The sequence below is a fragment of the Pempheris klunzingeri genome, chromosome 22 (assembly GCF_042242105.1).
Source record: "Pempheris klunzingeri isolate RE-2024b chromosome 22, fPemKlu1.hap1, whole genome shotgun sequence".
Taxonomy (NCBI): domain Eukaryota; kingdom Metazoa; phylum Chordata; class Actinopteri; order Acropomatiformes; family Pempheridae; genus Pempheris; species Pempheris klunzingeri.
In genome coordinates, this window is record NC_092033.1 from 19,015,276 (window position 1) to 19,038,087 (window position 22,812).

Genomic DNA, 22,812 nt, shown 5'->3' on the forward strand with positions numbered 1-22,812 from the left:
TTGATTTACACATATTTTAGTGTCTAAGTGACAAACAGGTACTAAAGGTTTTGGAAGTCATCCTGTAGATCACTTGAGCCGGGAAACAGGCTGCACCGTGATCCTTTGGGACAACTGCACCAGATCAAAGAAGGTCCACTAAAAGTGCTTGTTTGATCCACTGACGGGCTCAGTGTGTCGTTATGGAGAGGATTCCAACAGAGACAGACCTGGAAGATCCTTTTGTTTAAACAGAAACAGCTGTTATATCGCTCTCTGCAAAACCACCAGACTCATTTTACCTCACAGAATGTAGGGATTGTTGGTCTAGTGCTGCCTCAATCAGTTTGTTTGTTTGTGTGATTTTTCACACAAAGTCCCGTGTCCTGTGAGGTAAAATGACTGTATTTGTCAATGGAGTCTGGTGGGTTTGAAGAAATTGATAAAGTGGCTGTTTGTGCTTACTCTAAAAAAAGGTCTCTCTCTTTAGGGATCCTTTCCATGATGACCATTATTGGACCAATTTCCTACTGATTTATACGTAAAACACCTTTAGACATAGAATTATTTTATTATTTTTTTATTATTTATTATTTAATTATTTTTATCGAAACCTTCAGAGACCTAAAGGACCTTATCGTGTCTGTTGAAGTTGTAGTTTAGTGGCGCATATTCACAAAGTTACAATGAATGAAGAAACCAAATGCCACACAGTAAGCCTGGTGCTCCCTGCTCTCCTGAGGGTGATCCAGCCTTGATATCCAAACATCGAATGCCATTATTTATTGTGATAAAATATTTATTCAGATATTTTAGCTGCTGCATATTCGATCTTGTTCATATTACCCTGGTCCCAAAGAGAGCAATCACTTTGAGAACAGTGTGCCAAAAAGTTCATTTATTCACATTGTCATGAAAATATAACTATACAACATGTAAAACACCTCAAATTTCTACCAATCCGGTATATACAATATAAAAACAACAATACCAAGAAATTACTTTTCTTACATTACAGCAAACCCTGTATATGTAAACTTAGATTGTCAGATGTGTGAAGTATCTCGTCATTCGTTACATCAGTGTATTGATGATCTGTGTAATTTATCTTTGGACATTTGGAGTTTTCTTGCAGATATCATCATCTTCTCATCCACAAGTTAGAACCTGGTGTCTGGATCTGAAACCTGCGGGGAGAGGCAGAGCTGTGTTTCATTTCAGAAACATGTGGCACTATTGAAAATGAGCTTTTCCAAAATCAAAAAGTTAATTATGGGACTTTTTCAATAGTGTCTAAGTTCCATCATAGCTTAAGGCATCACATGTAAAGAATTAGTGTAACTGAATATGTACTTTTGTATCTCTGCTCCTCAAGCTGTCTGCATGGTAGTGAACTGTGACTGTAGTTGCAATCTGCAGAAAAACACAAAGAGTTCAGCATTCAGTTCACATTCACAGAAGCCTCCTCCACATTTGTGTTATGTTTCACTAAAAATAAATTGTGACCCTTTTTTTCTTTACCTTTTCAGAGTTCGATTTCTTTTCCAGGGACTCTGGATGTTTCTCCAGGATGTGCAGCATGGCGTCATGCAGCGTCAGGAAGAACATTGAGGGCTGAACTTCGTCATCAAAAAAGTAACAGTCGTGCAGTTTCTCCAGGATGTAAGCTACAGGCGAGGAGGAGAAGATAGTGAAACTGCTTTTTTTTTAGACAATTGTATCTCAGATTGTATCTGAGATGAACATAAAATGAAATAAAGATGCATAGGATGGGTGTATAAAGCACGTATATAATTACAGAAAAAACATGTGTAACAAATGCCCAGAAAGGATTGGAGGTAACACAATAAATAAGTCAAGCATGAGCACATGTGGCCAAACTAAGAGCACGGCAAAAAGAAATTGACTTCCTCTGCCGACCTCACACGCTCAAATAAGACTCATTCAACTGGTCATCTGTGTGTTGACATTTTGCTAGGATAGTAAAGAACAACAGTTTTTTATCGTGACAGCTGGAAGTGACACGAACAAAAGAAATGACTTTAAAGGCCTGAGCTTGCCAAATCAATCCAAGTCAAATCAACACTGAATGATTTGTTGAAATATAAAAACTAAGACTTTATCATAAAAACTCCATCATCACAACATCTGATATTACAAAAAAATGATATGCCAAACCCAGCAGTATGAACACACTGGGTAAAGCGATTGCTTCGCAGATGGTGGTGAACGAGTTGCAGGTCTGTCTGAGTGAGTCAGGACTTAAAAGCTGTAGGTTCATACTCACTATCACAAGCTACAATGTAGATCTCAACGTCGACCCGGATCAGCTCTTTTAGTGCCTGCAAAATAGTTAAAGATGATTAATGAAAGACAATCTTGGTAAAAGAGTTGCTTGTTGCCACTGTGAATGAGCTCCTCACTCTTTTGAGCCCCTTCAGAGCAGAGATGTCCAGGAAGGAGACAGCAGCAAAGTCCAGGATCAGGCTGTGGAGCTCCACCCTGGGGACCACGATGTTGGCGGGAAGCTCGGCGTTCCAGTTGATCTGGGCTGGAAGGTCCTTGAAGTCACTGGGCAGGTCCAGCTCTTCCATGTTGCTCTCATCCTCTGACTCCTTGATGGGTTCACGTGATGTATTCAGGAAGCCTTTCTGCAACGGTAAAACACTGTTCATATATTGTTCTCATTTCTCATTGGTTCCCACAGAGCTGCAACACACTCCAGTTTATGCTGGAAGAAAGACAAAGGAATACCCAGGATACGTGTAACACGGGCACTGCAGGCAGAACTGCATCTATACTAAACGCACAGCTGAGGCAGGTTTAGTCTAGACTGTTTCTACGTCAGCTTCTCTGTCCTCACTACTGGAATCTATAGGTGTTTTTCCATCCAACTGTTTTCATGTGCAATTTCAATTTGTACATAAAATACTGGAGTGGAAACTTCACCAAAATACAACAAAAGGAAAACGGCTAAAAGTTTATACACTTGGCTTAGGTGTATCAGTAAAAACAAAATGTGACAAAGTGCAATGGAAATAAATTAGACGACGTGGAAATAGGCAATAATATATGACGCACATAACGCAGGTGAAGCTTTTTGCCCCACTGGGGAGACAAAAAATCGGGGCAGACAGAAACATCAGATCTGTAAGGAGCGATGAGGAGACGGACCTTCTTCAAATGAGTACGTGAAACAAATAAAAACGTCACATGTGCAGCAGGTTTTCCGTGTTGCTTTAGTTTGAGGTTTGATTGGAGTTCTGTTTCATCATTCATTATGTCATCTGATCACCTCCTCTTCTTCTGTAGCGGTTTGATGGCACCCAACTGGAGGATTAGCGCCATCAGATGTGTTGGGCCGACCAAATGGTGAGGACTACATCGGGCTTCCTCACTGAACTCAGTCCTTTAGTTTCACACATATGTGCTAAACGCACCCCTGGACCCAGCTCACCAGGACAAATGCTCTCACACATTTGGTTTTTTAACTAAAGATTCAGCCCCAATTTATTCATTTACAGACTTGATTTGTTCAAAAATGGTATTCAAGTTATAGTCACGATAATAGTTTATTGTGCAGAGCTGCCATGAGTCATCAAACCAAACCAGTGACTGAGACATTTATGGCCTTGTGAAATGTGTGAAAGTGTGTTGTTGTTACCGCTGAACCAGGTCAGAGTCATTACTTACTGAAGTCCACTGCAGGTCTCCCTTCTTTAGAAGTTTCCGGATCATCCTCAGCGCTTTGTTTCTCTTTCTCAACACTCTCAGCGGGTTAAATCCAACCTGAGGAGACATTGTTGTGAAATATGTCACAAGTTATGGAGGCGAAATCAGGTCAAAGATAAGATTTGTAAAGTTAGAGATCTGTGTGTTGAACACAGCCTCCTTTGTGGGACTTTCTACTGAATCAGATGCAGTGTTACAAACTAAATAAGTATTATTCCCTCAGGGTTTTGGAATGACTTACTATTCATATTGCTATATAAATATAAATATATATATAAATATTACTATTTTCATTCATTCAAGGAATCTTTCTATGTGAAAAACAAACAACACAGTAGTAGTAGTAGTACTTACAGCTTCAATCAACTTGCTCTTGAAGAACTCAATATTGGCAAAGAAGATTGGGGATGGTATCCTGAAGACCTTCACTCCCTCTGGCTCATATATCTGCAGAGAGTCGATACCTTTATACCCAACTTATAACCTAAATCATGGTAAAGAATAACGAGTCTCTTGAAAGCACAGAGAAGGAGACATGTGTTCTACTTTGTGGGAATTCTAAGGACATTTGGAGCAGGGGGACATTTTTATGACACCCCTCCTCCTGTTCATTCGCTTAATGTGCTGACAGGAGCACGTGGAACATCCTCATGGACCCTGGTGCTCCCATGGTCCTAGTTTTGGAAACCCTGGTCGAAGCTACAATGAGTGCTTTAAAAAGAGAGAATAGGTGTCCTGCCCAAAATGTCACAGAAGATACTAGATAGGACACACACACCAACTTACATCCATGTAGTCCTTTCTGTCTTTGTAGATATCTGTTCCCTTGATGTTGGCCAGCACACTGCAGCGAGGGCTGCAAGAAAACAGAAAAATGTCCAAAATAATGCTTTGGGGGCTCCAAACCTCCAAACAACGCTAACAGGCAGATGTTTAGCAGATAACATTTACTATGTTCACCATCTTAATGTAGCCTTAGTCTTGGTGTTAGCTTATTCTAACATTTGCAAATTAGCTGTAAAAACAAAGTGGTGCAGACGCTGTGGGGATGTCATTAGTTTGACAGGTATCTGGTCCTAAACCAAAGTACTGGATATATTTGAGACTCAACCTGATGAGAAGGCCTGAGATGAAAAGTTATGGGATAACCAATTATTAGAAATCACCCTGAGTTGGACGTCCACATTTCATTACAATCCGCCCTGTAGCTGAGGTGTCACTCAAAACCTCAAATATCAACCTAATGGTGGAGATGGGGAGAAAGTCAGGGCATCCCCACACTCAGAGAGACTTCCTCGGACTGAATCCCAAAGGTTTGAATCAGGGGAAAGACTTTCCCCTGATTATGCTTGACAGACTCTATGCATATATAGCCAAAGTGGACCAAAGTGGTACACTAATCCACCACCAACCCCATCCCCTACATGGCTAACAACTGGAGAGCTCTTCAGCTCCAGGAACAGTTCAGCCTTTCCTTTTATCAGAGGGAGAACTGCGTGCTGCCAACACGTGAGAGAAAATGACAAGCTAAGACGAAAAGAGAGTAGATTTGTTAGAGAGTTGGTGGCTGAATACTTACAACTGAGCCCTGAGGATGACACTGAGCAGCTCCACACCGAGGCCTACAGCCAATCCAAGGTCCAGCCCCAGTAGGATGGCTGCAACACAGGTTCCTATCCACACCACCTGGACATCAACGATGGCAGGGGACGGAGGAGTTTATGAAAAAAAGGGGGAATTATGCCATCTTTTTACTGCCAGGTAACACAACATGACCAGAATAGATCTTCACATGCAGAGAGTTCTGGCTTTTTTCTAACTATACTCACAGGGTGTGACAACTTACACAGTCTGGTTTGTCCCTCCTCCACAGGTAAGGCACTTCTCTAAACTGCATCAGCATCCCCTTCAGGTTGACGATGACCACGGCACCCAGCACAGACTGTTGGGATCATGGGTCAGAGATTAGATTTGAACCAGTCCAGACTCCAAAGACTTCACTTGTATGTTGGTGGAGTTTGAGGGAGTTCTGGGGTTTACCTTTGGGAGCGGCTCCAGCAGGAATCCAATGGCCAATGTGACGATCATAACTATGATAGCTGACAGTAAACCAGCTATCTGGAAGGGACACAACCTGTATGTTAAACTACAGATGTGGTGCCACATGCCTTAAAGAGGCTCATCAGAAGTTTGACTACATGAATAAACTGTAACTGAACAAAAAGTCATGGAAAAGTCCAAGACATAGTTGGTTCCCTTTGCTGCAACGTGTTGCAAAAATGTCAAAATAAAAGTTTATTTTATACCCCTATCACACATAAAGAATGTGACAAGAAACAACTCAACTCAAGAGCTTTCAGACTGATAGCTTTGTTCTACTGAGTAAACCCAGTTTCATCTGATATACCACCGCTTCACTTTTCTATTTTATTTCATTTTAGAGTTTTATTTCTCTGATAACTATTTGTAGAGGAATATCATACTTTCCCCCAAACTCTAGAGGTCAGTGTTGTTTAGAATTTTGATCACTTCACATGTACAGTTTACAATAGACATTTTGCATTTAGAAAGTTCAGATAATAATTAAGTAAAATTAGTAATACAACAGTTTAATAATACTTCTGCAGTAGATAAAACTACTGCTCCCTAACTTAGGTACAATATGAACCAGCAAAACGTACCTTAAGTATCAAATTAGAAGTACTTCTTATGCAGCAGAATGGTCCTTTAAGAGCCATACTATAACAGTCTACATTGTTGAAATATTATTATTGTTATTATTATCAAGTAAGTAAGATTTTAATGTTAATTGTTGTTTATGCTAAGCTAAGTTCACTGGATGCTGGTTTCAGCTAACATGACATATTTACCATGAGACTGGTGACAGTCCTCTCAGTGAACTCCTTCTAAGTACTGTACTTGAGTTTAGGCAGATTTGACTAAAACTCATGATTAGGACTAAGGTGATTCCAGGATGAAGAACATCTGACTTATTAGTTTACCTGAGTCTTGCCCCCTGTGCTCTCCTGCACTGCAGTCCTGGACAGAGCTGTACTCGCAGCGAAGGACTTGAAGGAAGCTCCAAAGATGTTGCTGACACCAAAAGCGATCAGCTCCTACGGCCACGTCACAGAGAAACATGTCCTCTGATGTGAATCCTTATTAAACCTGTACAGTAGCTTTTACTTTAATGTCGTAACTCTTAGCATGGTTACTTACCTGATTTCCATCTATGGCGTAATCATGTTTTACAGAATAGAATTTTGCCACAGAGAAGGCAACAGCAAAACCCACTATGGCCATGGGAAACGCTTCTACTGCCGTCTCCTGGAAGATGTGCAGGTTTGGGGGCATCGGAGACTCGTACCTGAGAACAGATATGAATCTGTCAGGTTGAAATATTTCCATAATATATCTAAAGTCTACCTCAGGTAACTTTCTTCATTGGGGTTATGTGGCATCAAGTTCAATGCACAGATTGTTTTGGATTTTATAGAACAGTTACCATACTGTCTGCATTCAGTACACGACATGACTAACATGATCATGCTCTGACATGTTTTCACTGAAGATGTTCACAATCACAATCACAGGGTTCATAAAACACTATCTTCAAGAGTGTCACCTATACTGATGGGTGTAGCCTTATCGATAGACGGCTTTACGGTCCTTTTTACACCCTGATTATCTTTAGGCTGTTAGTGAGGTGCTCCGATAGTGAGAGACCCAAACGGAGGCTCCAGCTATGCGACAGAGATTTGTTCACGTCGTTTTCTTAAATAGAATAAGTAAAGAACTGGGAAGCTCAATGAGACTGAAATGAAGTGCTATTATTTAATTTTGGCTGAGATTCATGCTTTTATCTAATCATATAGCTAATTCAGCGGAGGTGAATGGAATACCAGTCATGGTGTTCACAACAACATTGAAACCTTGTCCTTGAACCTGCCTTCTGTTGAGGAAATAGTCAATGTCATCTGTTGCCAGTGCCACTTATACACCTGTACCTGGAACAGACACTTAGCTTTGCACTGATGGTATTGCCATGCACACAGTCTTGGAACCCACAGCCTATCATCTGACAACGATTTAGCTTCTGGACACAAGGGCCAGTGTTTCAGGGCTTCTGGTCTGGATAACAAACATCCAGACCTCTTCGGTGGGCTGATCATTGTATAACCCAAATGAATACAGGTACATTTTTGTAAAAAGCTATGGTAAATTGTTAAACTGGTTCTGAGATTGCTCTGTGGCCAGTGCCTTTCACCTCTTTTGCTCTCCACATGGACTGTTTTCCTGGATACCCACTGAAATATGATGAGCCCATACTATTCAAACAACTTGGACCACAAACAGAAAACAGATTCTGATACCAAAATCCTGTCCCTCGCCTGCAGATTCTCCATTCATATGCAGATATCTCTTTCTGTGGATTACTATGCACATAACATACAAAATCTTTAGCGTTCACCTATTGTGCAAAATGTCTCACCCTTTTGGAATATGGCCAACAACCTCAATGCCATATCTTGTCTTGAAATCAAATGCGTATGAAACTCCACATGCAATGACAGTCTGGGGAAGACAAAGTTGTGACATTCATAAACAACAAATTGCGAGCGGCTTCATAGTAGTGACATGAAAGCTTGAAGAGTGATAGTGTCATAAATGATGTCGTAAATCTGATTGATGATTGTCATGAATCTCTTGTACAGTACAGTCATATAAAGTCACAATCACAATAACTATTATTACTGTTTACATGACTAACACCTCAGGCTATGGAAACAGTTCTATGTTCACTATGATCATGTTGCACAATGTTGCTCACCATGATAACCTCTATGGGGATGGGCACCGGCAGCTTGGATTTGAATCTGTCATTCAATTCCTTCACAATGAACACCACCACCATGATCACCAAGGAGATCACCACGTCACACACGTTGGTGGAGGTGATCATACTGAAGATGTCAATCAGGGTCTGAAAAGAACAAAAACCTGTCAGGTCTAATAGATGAATGAGCCACACTCCCTGACTGAGGTAAACAGTGAGAAAGCTTTAAACTGTTGTGTTCTTACATATATGATCGCGAGTGGACCACTGATGCCGGGGACGTTTAACCCCAGCACAAACTTCAGCTGGGACACCAGAATGTGGACGGCAGCTGCTGTGGTGAAGCCAGACACCAGAGTGTCAGACAGGTACATGACCACAAAGCCCACCTGCAGGATGCCCATGGCCAGCTGGAAGAGACAGGGGGGTCGTGATGAAGCCCTGTCAATATGTCATTATATATCATTTAAGAATATAATATGCTTTGTAAAGCTTGTGCTAACTATAGACACCAAATAATGCCTCTTCTCACTCTTCTCAGTCAATGGATGTTTCCCTTCAGGAATTGCTGTACATACACACACACACACAAACACATATATATATGTGTGTGTGTGTATGTATATATACACATATATATGTATATGTGTGTGACCATGATGCAGTATTCTGATTTGTACACAAGAAGCTGAAGGATAAATGAGTGAGGGGAGGTTTTGGTGAGAGTGTGTTTCACCTGCATAAGACCAACGAGGAAGGTCACAGAAGAAGCCACCAGCACTCTCTGCTCATCTCTGCTCAGGCCTTCAAACCCTGTGATGTTGGCGGGCGAACCCTCGTCTGGGACCAGCCTGGTGACCACTGAGCCAATCATCAGACACAAGACTGGGAACGGACCTGCAGGGGGAGAGAGGGAGGGAGGGAGGGGAGCTGAGCTGTAGACAGCAGTTAGGGACAGGAATAGAAACTCTGCACGCACACAGACACACACACACACACACACACACACACACAGGTCTTACCTACTGAGATGTGTCTCGAGGTGCCCAGGAAAAAGTAAATGACAACAGGGAAGAAGGCAGAGAAGAGTCCATACCAGGGGGGCAGAGAGGCCAGCAGGCAGTAGGCCAGACCTGAAACACATTTTGCACAAATTTCCAGCAGGACGCTCGTGTTTCCTCACTTCACTTCTCTGACGAGGCCTGCTGCACTTTGTTGTTCTCACTTATAGTTACCACTATCAAAGTTATGAAAACTGACACGGGGATCACTTCTTTTAAACATCTCTTTAGTTGGTACAAATATAATGTTTCATATTTTTGGCATGGCATTTATGTGCATGAAAATGATTATTTAATATGGGCTGGAGGATGACAACACACAGTACATTTATATAACTGTGAACGGGTTGTTGCTCTAAAAGACACTGTTTGTATTAAAACTAACCCCCAATAAGAATTACAAAAAGAAGATTCTATACAGGCCAAAAACAAGATCAAACATAGGAAAATAAGCAGTCAGGTTTGGTTTGTATAATAACTCTGACCTGCTGCTAAAGATAGCTCAGATAATCGTTCTACAGCTCAGATAACAGAGGACTGGCTGACTGTGAGGTTGTACAGTAATATCAGCCGATCATAATAGAATTTTAGAGGGAAAGGTGAAGCCAAACTGAACGAAATGTTGCTGACTCACACTTCTACCATATTTTTGTAATTATTTTTGTATTTTCACACACAGGTGAGATTTACAGCAGCTAACTTTGGGGGTGGCCTATCTATTAAAAAAAATCAACACATAAAACCCCATGAATGATTGGAACCCTCGGTGAATCAGTAAATCAGTAACAAGACTCACTCCCCTCAGGAATGTCCAAACATAGGTTTGGTTTTTCTAGCGAAACCAACACTGTGATCAAAGATGCATTTGTCTTCTGTGTGGAGCTGGGTGATGCAGTGGGAGTGAGGCTGCTCACACAGTTTTCACCTTCACCTCACAGTCAGGCCTGTCGGTGTGTCTAGACACAGCACAGCAGTGCCACAGCACATCTTTTCTCTCTAAGGTTTTGCCAGTTTGGTTTGAAGAAGAGATGAACTCTTCACCTTACATTCACGCTAAAGTACTTGGAATGTACAAATGTGAGGTACTTGCACTTCATGTTGCTCTCCACTCCACTCCATCTCCAAGAGAAGTGTTGAACTTTTGACAGCTTTAGTCACCGGTTACTTTACAAATGAAGACTTTTGCACAGAAACATATGAAAGGTTTATAAAATATGATGCTTTGTTGTAGATTAAACTATCCACACAAGCTCCAGCAGTAAAATCCTGCTTTTCCGTCAACGATGAGGAATAATAATCTGCTGCTAGGAGATAGAACAGTCCAACAGTCACAGGGGACACTTTTCTGCACCGAGTGCTTTTCCTTTTCCTTTTCCAATGCAGGACTTCTACTTAGAGCAGTCATTTAACACTTTGGTATTAGTACATTCGCTTCAGTCAAGAACCTGAATACTTTGTCCACCACAGGAGCTTTTACCTTGGAGGACAGCCACCAGTCCAGTGCTGACACCAGACACGATGTCGCTGACCAGCCACTCTTTGATTTGGTAGATTTTCAGCCAGCTGATGAACGGCAGGAGAGAGAGAGCCGCATTCTTGGCTCGCTTGGCGTCACACCTGTAAAGGTACAATGGCAGAAACAAACAGTTCACTCACGTGTGTTGGCCAGAAGAAAACTTCAAGGGAAGTATCACTAAGTTCACCGACAGCTAAAACACGATCCAATCAAAGGCTGAATAACGATGAGTGTGAAGGCAGCAAAGAGAGAAGAAGAACTGGGCTGAAAGCATCACCTTAGACGGGAGTCTGGGGTTAAATCTCTTTTTAAACTTCCTGTTACTAGGACTAAGTAAATGTGGTGAAACTGTTGGACATTAACACAGTTATAATATCAATATACAATTTATTCAGTTCAAACAGAAATGACATGTTTTAGATGTTACACTTAAAAAACCTGACCCTAATAATTATAGAAAGAAGCTCAGCTCCTCCCACTCTGTCCTTAAACTTCACCATTTTAATATCCAGAGCGGGCAGACCTCAAGGGTGAATGATGACATGTCAAAGATCACAGACAAACAAAATCTAACAGCACTGCGTGCTCCTTACGTCAAGTACTGTTTGGCGTGGTCCAGCATGGACTTGCGGTGCCTGTAGACCTTCTCGTGCTCCTCTGCGAAGCTCTCCTCCGAGTACAGCGGCCTGGCCACCACATACTGCTTAGCTCGCGGTCGCATCATGTTGCCTCTGCTGCCTGGAGCACTGCTGCTTCCTCTCTATGTGGCTCTGAGGTCCATTAATCACATTAAGTTAGGAGGAGGATCCTGTCTTGGCTTTGAACATCACTTATCAAAGAACATTAACAGCAAACAACAAAGGTCCAGACCCCCAAATACTGACAGGGCACATGAGCCAGGTCAGGACCTGCGCTGTTGTGGGGGTGATTTGTCAGGCTGTATTTGAGCTCTAGACACAGATTAACACCAGAGAGGCTCATTTTGAATTTTAGCACTGAAATGTCTTGGCTGCCTCACTTTTCCAAGATCGGCTTTGGTCATCGGCAACTCTAGCATTCTAGCTGATGAAGATCTGCTGATATTCAAAGACTTCACACTCAAAAGCTTAAAAAAGTGTTCCAGTACCTTCCATATCCTCGTGTAATGTACAGCAGCTTGTCCCACATACCTGGCAGTGTCCTAATCTGTCTCAAATCCAAACGCTCGACTCTTTCTTCCTCCTCCTCCAGCTCCTGGAGATCAACTGGGACCTCAGACGGCTTTGCCATCAATAAATGCCACCTCTGCCGCTTATCACGACTGTAATTATTAACAGCAATTATGATGAAGTCCCTGTTTCGCACAACCACTGGACGCCTGCCTTATCCTTGACCATTGTTCTTACTGATATCTGTAAGCCGCAACTCTCAGAGGAGGCTTTCCGCCCCCGAAGAGCATTTGGAAGATATTGTACCGATGGGCAGGATAGGGAGGAGGGGGACAGGACAGACAGGACAGGACAGGACAGGACAGGTCATTGTTATGAAGTGGAAATCAAGTAGCTTTTCAGGATGGGAAACACTGCTAGAGGTCGGCTGAAGCGCTCTGCTGTTCACGTCAAGGGTAAAAATAGTCTGTGTGCTGCGGGAACCAAGATTGTTTGAGGAGAAAACTGCTGAAAGCAAGAGCTGCACTCCAAATTTCATTTATGAATGTGTTCAGACACACTGACACTCCTGACATGGAAGGTAAACACACTAACACGCGACAGGCTGAAACACATTAGTTATCCTAAAACTTACCTGACCTTTTATGCATTTCCTCACCAAAGTGAACAGAACAGAGAGCTAACGGGAAGCACATTTTCCTTCAAATTTAAAGGAACACCAGCAAAACTGATAAGAAAGTGTGTGTGGGGGGGGGCGTTACTCGGTTTCACTTCAATCTTATCCAAGTATCAACTGAGAATTAAGTGGAAGTGGTAATGCAGGCCCCCACTGTTTGTCTAGGATCAAGCACAGTTCAGGCCACGTTCATGGGAAACCTGTGTGTGTGTGTGTGTGTGTGTGTGTGTGTGTGTGTGTCCACCCAGATCCATAGATCCATGTCTTTGTGAACATTTGGGGGATTTTAATGGACATACTCTGATATTGTAGACTGATATCTGTTTGTAATGTCTTCCTATGTGAGCGTCTGATTGTGGATGTGGGTATTCTTATTCATTAGAACAGTTAATTCCAGCTTCTATCCAGAAAATACACCCGTGTGATGTGGTGGTATGACTGTAGCCAGTTGGTTACAGACGGCCTCTGTTGTGTCACACCATGCTCATTGATACATGGCGGGGCAATGAATGCTGGAACAATGCTCTGCTGTTGATTAAACCAAGGTCAAACACTTTCCACTCGCATTTATGTCCATTAATAAAAAGAGAGACTGCTGGAAAGAACACTGTGTCCACGGGCTATGTGTGCATGTGCATGTATGTTGCATTCAATCAACAATGTACATGTATTATGCACTAGTGTTTATAGTGTTGATATGCATTAGTGTTTACATGCTGTGCATAGTATGTTCTATTGTATATATGTATATTTCTCTTCCTCTTTTTTCCTCCTCTTTTCTCCCCCAGACAGTTTTTGCACATCGTATTTAATTTTTTATATTGTATACTAGTCTTATGTTATATTATTCTATTTTAGATTGTACATATTTTTTTTTATTCATATATTTTTTCCTTTTTTTACTATTGTTTTTGTGCCTTAAGTGTTGGTTGTCTTGTGGGGTGTCTGTCTGTATTGCTGCCGTAACAAAGCAATCTCCTGTGAAGGATCAATAAAGGAACTATTCTATTCTATTCTACACTCACTGTACATACAGCTGCACTCAAAACAAAATTATTAGACCCCCTTTGCAAATTAGGTGTATTTGCAAAATGTACAAACTTTCAGCTGTGTTCAATGAACAACTCAAACAAGAGCAAATGAAATAGCTAAACCACTAATATCACAGCCGGTTTCCCAAAATTCAGCACAGTATGACACTTGACTACTGCAGACTCAAAATTATACAACCCCCTCTTGACGAGCATCTTTAGTACTCAGTAGAGCACCTTTTAGCTGTTATGACCTGCTGCTAACATGATGCATAACCAGACACCAGGTTCTGACAGCGCTCCTGAGGACTCTCAGCCCATTCCTCATGGACAATAACCTCCAGCTCTCTAATGTTCTTGGGTTTGTGTGCTGCAACCGCCGTCTTCAAATCCCACCAGATTTTTTGTGAGATTCAAGTCAGGAGACTGTGACGGCCACTCTGGTATCTTCCAGGACTTTTTCTGACTTTGAGGAATGTTTGGGATCATTGTCCTGTTGGAAGGTCCAGTGACTCCCAAGCTTCAGCTTCCTCACTGACAGCCTTCACTGATACTTCATTGAATCCATGTTATCCTCCAAACGCTGCAGGTTTCCAGCCCCAGAACATCAGTGAACCACCGCCATGCTTCACTGTAGGCAGGGGGTTCCTTTCAGGGTCTGCCTCATTCTTCCTCCTCCAGACATACTGCTGATCCATAGACCTGAAAAGTTCCACTTTTGTTTCATCGCTCCACAGAGCAGAACCCCAAAACTTCTGTGTCTTATTTATATGGTTTCAAGCTTATTGGAGGCGACTTGTCTTGTGCTTTTGGGTCAGTAGTGGTGAACTTCTTAAAGTTCAGGCCTTCAGTGTTTAGTGTGCTCCTTACTGTAGGAACTGAAACCTCAGTCTTACTGCAGGTCTTTTACAGTCTCTGGAGGGGTTTTGTCCTCCTGCCTCCTCAGAAATCTGGTGGCAGCTGTTGAGAGCTTCCTCTTTCTGCCACGTCCAGGTAGTGTAGCCAGAGTTCCTTTAGCTTTGACCTTGTGAACTATGTTTCTAACAGTATCTCTAAGAACATTCAGTGCCTTTGCTGTCTTTTTGTATCCTTTTCCTTGTTTGTGCAAGGCAGTGATCTCCTCTCTTAACTTTTTGGACAATTCTCTTCACTAACTCATAACATACAACCAAACGTCACTGTGAACAAAACCCCCCCAGCCAGTCTGGGTATTTGTTGTGTTCTAGCTCAAGCACATCTGATGCAACTAATTTGGCAATTGATTATTTGCATCAGGTGTGCTTGAGACATCACCTGATTTCCAAATGAGTGAGTAGTCAGAGCTAACCAGCCCTGAGAGGCTGCAGTGTTTCAGTGTGTCTCTGCTGGAAAAGACAGGGAGTGTGCTGGAGTTTTGACCATCACCAGGAGCACATTCATGTCTCTCTGAAAGAGTCCCTGTGTGTATACATGAGACGTAGCTGAGCAAACAGCTCTACAACAGGACGCTATCTGGTGTGAGGAAAAAACATACACTATCTTTTGCTTATGCGTAAGATTGAAACTGAGGCATTTTGAAACTGTTGTCCAACAAGAAGCACAATTAAAGGGGAAAAACAGAGAAAATGATGGTGATATCATCAGCGTCTTTATCTCAGCTTGGACTTTTCCAAAGAAAACTGACAGCACAAACATGTTTGAAAGATTTTTACCAGGCATGAGAATTTTAAGAACGTATACTTTTGAGGTGCATTATGGGAAATGACCCATGACTAAAAATAAATCTTAACCCTAGTCTTATCGTCTCCTGCTAGATCACTCCCAACCATATTGAAGTATAACACTAAATCACTGTACCTTGCTAAATGTCATATAATGATTCTGCTGGTCTAAATACAAATATTTTCTATGTACCTTTTATGCTCAATACTGAGAACCAGAGTGTGTATTTCATTTCAGCTCCAGTCAAAGTGAAATGAAAGCTGTAAGCAGTAAACAACCCAAACTTGTTGTTTCCATGGGAGTCCCACCGTAGACACCTGTGGCTCAGGTTTTGATTTTGTCCATTGATAGTACCACGGGGTCCGTGTTGGGTGGAGGTTGGACAGAGAGAGAGAGAGACAGACAAAACAAACAGCAGCCGAAATACTAACATCAACTATAGCACTGACCGTAGGAATATGACTAACAGTTAGCAATATGGTAACCAGGATCCACAGGAGAAAAGCACAGAAAGGCTCCGGGGAAGATAGCAAGTTAGTAACAGACATTAAAGAGACATGAAGCATCAGGATGGAGAGGAAGAGGAGGAGAGAGGAGCGCAGTGCATCATGGGAGTCCCCCAGCAGTCTGAGCCTATAGCAGCATAACTAGGGGCTGGTCCAAGACCTGATCCAGCCCTAAACTATAGGCTTTATCACTAAGGAAGGTTTTTAGTCTACTCTTAAATGTAGAGAGGGTGTCTGCCCCCCCCAACCCAGACTGGAAGGAGATTCCACAGGAGAGGAGCCTGATAGCTGAAAGCTCTGGCTCCATCACTACTTTAGAGGACTTTAGGAACCACCAGTAGGCCTGCAGTCTGGGAGCACAGTGCTCTAGTGGGGTAGTACGGTACTATGAGCTCTTTAAGATATGATGGAGCCTGAACATTAAGAACCTTGTAGGTGAGGAGAAGGATTTTAAACTCTATTCTAGATTTTACTGGAAGCCAAAGAAGAGAAGCCAGTACAGGAGAAATATGGTCTCTTCTCTTAGTTCTCATCAGAACAGGAGCAGCAGCGTTCTGGACCAGCTGGAGAGTCTTTAAGGACTTATTGGGGCAGTGTGATAATAAAGAACAGTAATTATCCAACCTGGAAGTGACAAATGTGTGGACAAATTTCTGCATCATCTATAGACAGGATGGGCCTGATTTTAGCAATATTACGTAGATGGAGAAAGGCAGTCCTGGAAATGTGATTTATGTGGGAATTAAAGGACAAATCCTGATCAAAGATAACTCCCAGATTCCTCCCAGTGGAGCTGGAGGCCAGAGTAATGCCATCCAGAGTAGTTATGTTGTTAGAAAAGGTGTCTTTAAGGTGTGTGGGGCCAAGCAGAATAACTTCAGTTTTGTCTGAGTTTAGCAGCAGAAAAGTGCTGCTCATCCAGGACTTTATGTCCTTATGGCAGACTTGGAGTTTAGCCAACTGATTGGATTCATCTGGCTACAATGTGTAGTTACAATTTTGTGGAAGCACGTTTACAGTGTGGCCTAATGACGCAGGGCTGTACCCTACGCATGTAGTGGTCGTACGTACAAAGAGACTCCTTAAACATAAGTAGAAATCCAACTTAATGTTACAGCAGTATACCTATGGTAAATAAATGTATTCAATAAATACGTAGTAGACTTCTGTTACGGAGCCTGCATGAGCAATCTCAGGACTCAGACACTGAAACAGGTGAATGGAATTCAGCCATAATTAACTTTATCATTTACACTGGACCTTTTCCTGCTGTGACGTGACAAAACATTGTTTGGGATACTAAGCAGCCACATTGTATTGCTTCTGATGACACTATAGACACACTAGATTAAGATAAAGATCACACATTCAAGGATATTGCATCTGATAGACGTTTATTAACCTATTGCTCCATTGCATACGTGTTATCTCGTCTGATAGGGGGGTGGGGGGGTTCACCCACACTTACAGGATAGTTTGGGTTAGGCAGATGGAAAGTTGAAAGAGATACAATATATATGATATAGAATAACAATATAGTTGTGTAGAGAAAGCAAGATATGAAAGCAAGATTGAACTGATTCAGTCAGGAAATCCATCAAAATAAATAGTCCATCAAGTAATTCTCCAATAAAATGTTCATGTGTGCTGAACACTCTGAACACAATGTGTTATGGTGCAGACTTTAAACCCATCAGGGGCAATAAATAGCAACAACATTAACAAGCTTAGATGTGAGATTGTATAACAGATGCAATCAAAGATTAATGATAATGGACCAATACTGAAACTTACATCAATTTCTCAATAGATAATAGTAAAGTTACTTATTCATAATATTTCCAACAAAAAACACCCTGATTCAACAGATTCACAGGCACATGAGAATGCAGGGAAAGTATAAATACTGAGCAGTTAAAATATCACTTACTGATGCTGATGGGTCACCCTGCTCAACCCTTTTCCTGGGGTCAGTGTGTGGGAGACAATCTGTGTGTGTGAGCATGGCTGTTTCTGTGACTAAGGTTTGAGGCCAGAGAAAACATTGTTCTAACATCGGTGAAACAATGTTGATGTCCGGACCTTCAGGAATGAAAGCCAACAAAGGGTACAAAGTCTGAAAGGTTCACGTGGGCTGAGAAACATCGATACTGACGGTAAACATAACAGCCAAGTGTCGTCAAACATGAGTGTAAAGTTTCATCCTAAAATGTAATCTCAAACTCACTGAATTTTGTTTTAAACTATGGTCCAAATGTCGAATCACTTATCAGACGAATGCAAAAATGATGCGGAAGGCTCATAGAAACTTTATGCAATTACGAAACAGAAGCATCACTAAAGATATGAGAGATACTTTGTTTATATTATCATGGTTACATTATCCACGGTCCAAACTCCCAAAAAGTCAGAATAGACCTTTAACCATCCCAGTGCTCCCAGTATTCCTCTTCCCCTATCGGTGGAGATAAGGTGATCTTGATAATGTTTTGTATTGCAGGTCTGTAATTGCTGTATCATTTTCTGAAAAAAAAAAAAGAAGATGTTTCCTGTTTCATTTGGTAATAATTAAAGGGGAAATATAAACCATTGGTACACTTCCAAGTAAATCATTTCCGTGAACTGCAAGCCAAACAGAGTTGTTTATTGAGTTTTCAATATTTTAATATTTTAAGTAAAAAAGAAAGAGAGAACATTATGTATGATTACTTACAAATCATCATAAAACTATTAACATATGCGTGATTTACAGTATACTTATATACACATATATATTAATAAACAAACAATATTAAAATGGTTAGAATCAAATAATACTGTTACAATACCATTACATAATTGATGAAATACCTAGAGAGCCTTTTGCATGCAATACATTTAAATTTGTGTCAAGGCAAGCATGCATTTCAACAAATAAAAAGGATTTTCCCAATAATACATTAATGAAGAGCTGAAATGACTCAGTCAAGCCATCTTACCATCAGAAATGAGGTGCCACAGGGATCTACCCTTGGTCCATTGCTGTTCACATTATACAGAAATAACATAGCTCTTCCTGTCCATTCTTTTTCCTCATCAGCCCAGACTCTGACTCATCTTCAGTCTGCTCAGTTTGATGCTTTCCAAGCAGCACTTCTTCAGCACAAACTAGTGTTAAATCCAGAATGGATCAAATACATGGTGTTCTCCATCCTCACACTTGACTCTGACCATCCCACCATTAAAACTTTGAAGGGCACCCATATCACTCTTGCTGAGACATTCGGCTTGACATCTGACTGCATCGCACATTCACATTCAACATCTGACTCAAAAAACCAAAATCAAACTAGGCTTCTTGTCTGGGATCAAAGGAGGTCTGTGCTCTTCCAGCTGTTAAACTACTGTGCAGTCAGCCTTCATGTCTGTCGTGGACTATGTAGATATTCTGTTCTGCTTCCCCATCAACTCTTCAGCAGTTAAACTCTGTGTATCATGGTGCTTTACACTTAATCACAGATGACAAATTGTGTACTCATTACTGTTCTATGTACCAGAGGGTTGGATGGACTTCCTTACAGGCAAGAAGAAACAGTCACCTCATATTATTCATTTACAATGCTACTCTGTTGAACTACCTCACATCTCTTCTCTCATTTAAATATAATAACTACAGCACAGTCTTGTAGACTCTCTCATGTATGCACCAATGTTAGCAGAGCGTCGCACCATTGAAATGGAATGACCTGCAATATCTCCGTTTTACAAAAGAGATCTTAATCTAAACCAGACTGCCTGATTAATCAAAACTTGAAGCTCTTTTGTATTAAAAACAGTGATATTTTGTCACTCTTTATGATCCGATACATTCCTTCTAGTTATCACAGCTCAAGGATACAGAGTAGTTTTCAGTGGTATGTTTTGCCTCTCTCCTCGGGGTCAGTGGTTTTCAGACGTCCGGTGGCCCAGCAGAGGGAGGAAACTAAGTGTTTATGCGTCAGACGGACCACAGCCTCACGACGAGCAGTCCTCACCCAGAGATGAATGGTGTTCCATGTTTAGGCTTTTGTTCCTCTCCAAGCCCTCAGCTCACTCTCAAACAAGTGTTGGTGGACATTTGCTGTAGGAAATAAACACTGTGCTTGTGCCAGAAGATGCAGGTTGAGTTAACAGAGACAGATTGCATTTAAAAATAACTGCCATTTTGTTTGATTGCTGCAGAAGGCACTGGAACAATTAAAGGTGCGACATCTGCCCTTTGTGCAGCAATAAATCACATTATTCATGATGTGAAACGTGGATTCATACTGTGCTCGGCACACTTTATAGACTCTGGGCTGTTATCTCGTGCAGTAGTCAGTGGTACTTAACCATAAAGTCATGTCATCACATGAAACAAACACCAGATTCAAACAAGATTCAACAGTGTGTGTGATTAGAAACTCATTCAGAGGCTGGAATGGAGAAATCTATCTACAGATTTTCTATGCAACTGTAAAGGCTTCACTTGTCCTGTATTTTTTATTTTCTTGATTTTTTTTATGGATTCCCCTCTAATAAGCTCCCCCCCCAGTAATGATTACAGACCCTTATTGCAAAGCCTCCAGTGTCGCAGTGAGGACACTACAGCAGGTAACAAGCTGAAGTCTCTTTGGACGTGACTGTTCTCCACTCATTTGTCCTGTATCTCCCCCTTGAGGGCTCTGTTTTATCATCTCCACGGGGACGAGACACACGCCCAGCGTGTACAACTGGCTCTCTCACTTGCACTTCCATTCTTACAGTGAGTATGTTTTGGTTCTACCTTAACCCTTATCAGTGACAGTAGGGCAACGCCTGCACACCTGCTCCATGACACAGTAGTAATATAATAAACGTTTCGATCTCTGTCGGGTCAGAATGTTTGAACAATGTATGAATTTTCCATCGTACACGCTAGTTTTCATGGATTATGATTTTTGGACTGCTTCTACCTGTTTTCTCTATCTGTGCCTGTTTAGTTAGCACCGAGCTGCTAACTATCAAGGAACAAAGGAGCGACTGGATTCCTCCAGCCTGCAACCAGGACAGCAAGGACAGAGAACCAGAACCTTCCTCCAGCCTGGACCATCAACACACACAGACACAGGGTCTACAGACTAACCATCCTCTCTCTCTCTCTCTCTCTCTCTCTCTCTCTCTCCCTATGTTTGTTAGCTAGGTACATTTAGTTTGAATGTTTGTATCTTTGACTTAGTTATGTTTTAATAAATGTTTTAATCCACATGCTGTCTTCTTTAATATTATACAAGAGTGAATACTGCCAACCTCTACTCTGTCAAGAACTCTGACATCCTTCAGCTAGCTGTCAGTGTGGTCATTTTGCCTGTAGCTACTGAGCTAATTATTAATCATGATACAATAAATAGTATATTATAATATTTTATGAGAAAATTGGTGCCCTAAACAAGGTGGACTTTACACTAAGTCACACTAATTTTTATGTGGAAGAAAAGTCAAATGATGCATTTCTCCCCCCGTTGATGTGAATATGCACAGAGCCTGAAGCAGAAAGAGTTACCACAGCCTGGCTATGCTAATATATATCATATACATAAATGTAATATCAAAAACATCACAGTCCATATCATCTACATTCAAAAATATTATTGGAGCGTAATAAGAGAAGAAATCTTAGATCCATGTACAGAAACTGGGTCTGGACTAAACCTTAACCTGCACAAACATTTACTCCTAAAGCCTAAACCTAGACCCAAATCCTCAACCTACAGTCCAGAAATGTGGATGCAGAGTCATCTCAGCAACTGTTGCAACACTCTGCTCACTTCAGGTCCTGATGCAGTCACCTCACATCCCATCGGACCTCCAGTTCATGTGTTTTTGTTTGTTTAAATAGAAGCATATAGCTGTGATAATCTAATTGGACTGTTTTTCTCTGGCTCCTCTGTAATGCAAGAGAGCTAAATTCCAATAAAGTACTTTCCTGCATTTGAACCAGTCAAACAAAAGGAATGGAAGCATGAGCTGCTCCTATTGGCTGACAACCTGAGCCTGATGAGGACACCGATGTGAGCTCAATGAAGAGACCGAAACCGAGTTACTTCAATCAGACTATTTCTCTCAGAACAGTTGTGAGCTTTGAGCTCAGTATAGCTGTGCTGTGAAGACTTTAGGAAGGTGGCGTCATGGAGCTACAGAGGAAGTAGCACTGATTGGACGGAAACTCCACTGACACACACACACACACACACACACACACACACACACACACACACACACACGGTTGTCACACATTCAAATGTGTAGTTGTGTGTTTTACTTTAGGGCAATGTTACAGTAGAGTCATAGATCATGTAACCTGCAGCACCAGCCTGAAGCCCCATGGTGATGTGGGGAATATAATATTTGTGACGAATATAGTGTTACTATTCCACGTGCCTTATGATGTGTGGAGATCATATTGTTATTATTCATAGTGCTTTGTATTAACAGGGACAGACACATACTGCTTAAATGTATTGCTATGGCCAGCTTCATAATGTTAAAGACAGGATACAAGCACTGAGCCCAGGTTCTGAAGGGTTAGACACATGAGAGCAAAGAGAAGTCTGGTAAGAGGGCACACAGCTTCCATGCACCACACTAA

At 41.6% G+C, this 22,812-nt stretch overlaps 1 protein-coding gene across 1 annotated transcript; it reads right to left on the bottom strand.

Annotated features, from left to right (window-relative positions):
* Positions 1-1,311: 1,311 nt before the first annotated feature.
* On the bottom strand, positions 1,312-12,499 carry LOC139222275 (chloride anion exchanger-like). Its single transcript, XM_070854244.1, has 19 exons — positions 11,719-12,499; positions 11,087-11,226; positions 9,571-9,681; positions 9,285-9,445; positions 8,794-8,958; positions 8,543-8,695; positions 8,204-8,286; positions 6,931-7,078; positions 6,714-6,827; positions 5,752-5,829; positions 5,558-5,653; positions 5,291-5,397; positions 4,498-4,567; positions 4,066-4,158; positions 3,673-3,768; positions 2,403-2,630; positions 2,267-2,321; positions 1,501-1,646; positions 1,312-1,392 (listed from the first exon to the last, which is right to left on the bottom strand). The coding sequence occupies exons 1-19, from the start codon at positions 11,847-11,849 to the stop codon at positions 1,312-1,314; spliced, it is 2,256 nt and encodes a 751-aa protein (XP_070710345.1). The 5' UTR covers positions 11,850-12,499.
* Positions 12,500-22,812: the final 10,313 nt, after the last annotated feature.

Bases quoted from the DNA above. Each gene is read 5' to 3' on its own strand.
- LOC139222275 (XM_070854244.1), bottom strand. From the start codon at position 11,849: ATGATGCGACCGCGAGCTAAGCAGTATGTGGTGGCCAGGCCGCTGTAC. The intron at 9,682-11,086 runs GTAAAAGCTCCT...AATGTGTTTCAG, and splicing joins ACTGGTGGCTGTCCTCCAAG to GTCTGGCCTACTGCCTGCTG. The intron at 9,446-9,570 runs GTAAGACCTGTG...CTCCCCCTGCAG, and splicing joins CTCGAGACACATCTCAGTAG to GTCCGTTCCCAGTCTTGTGT.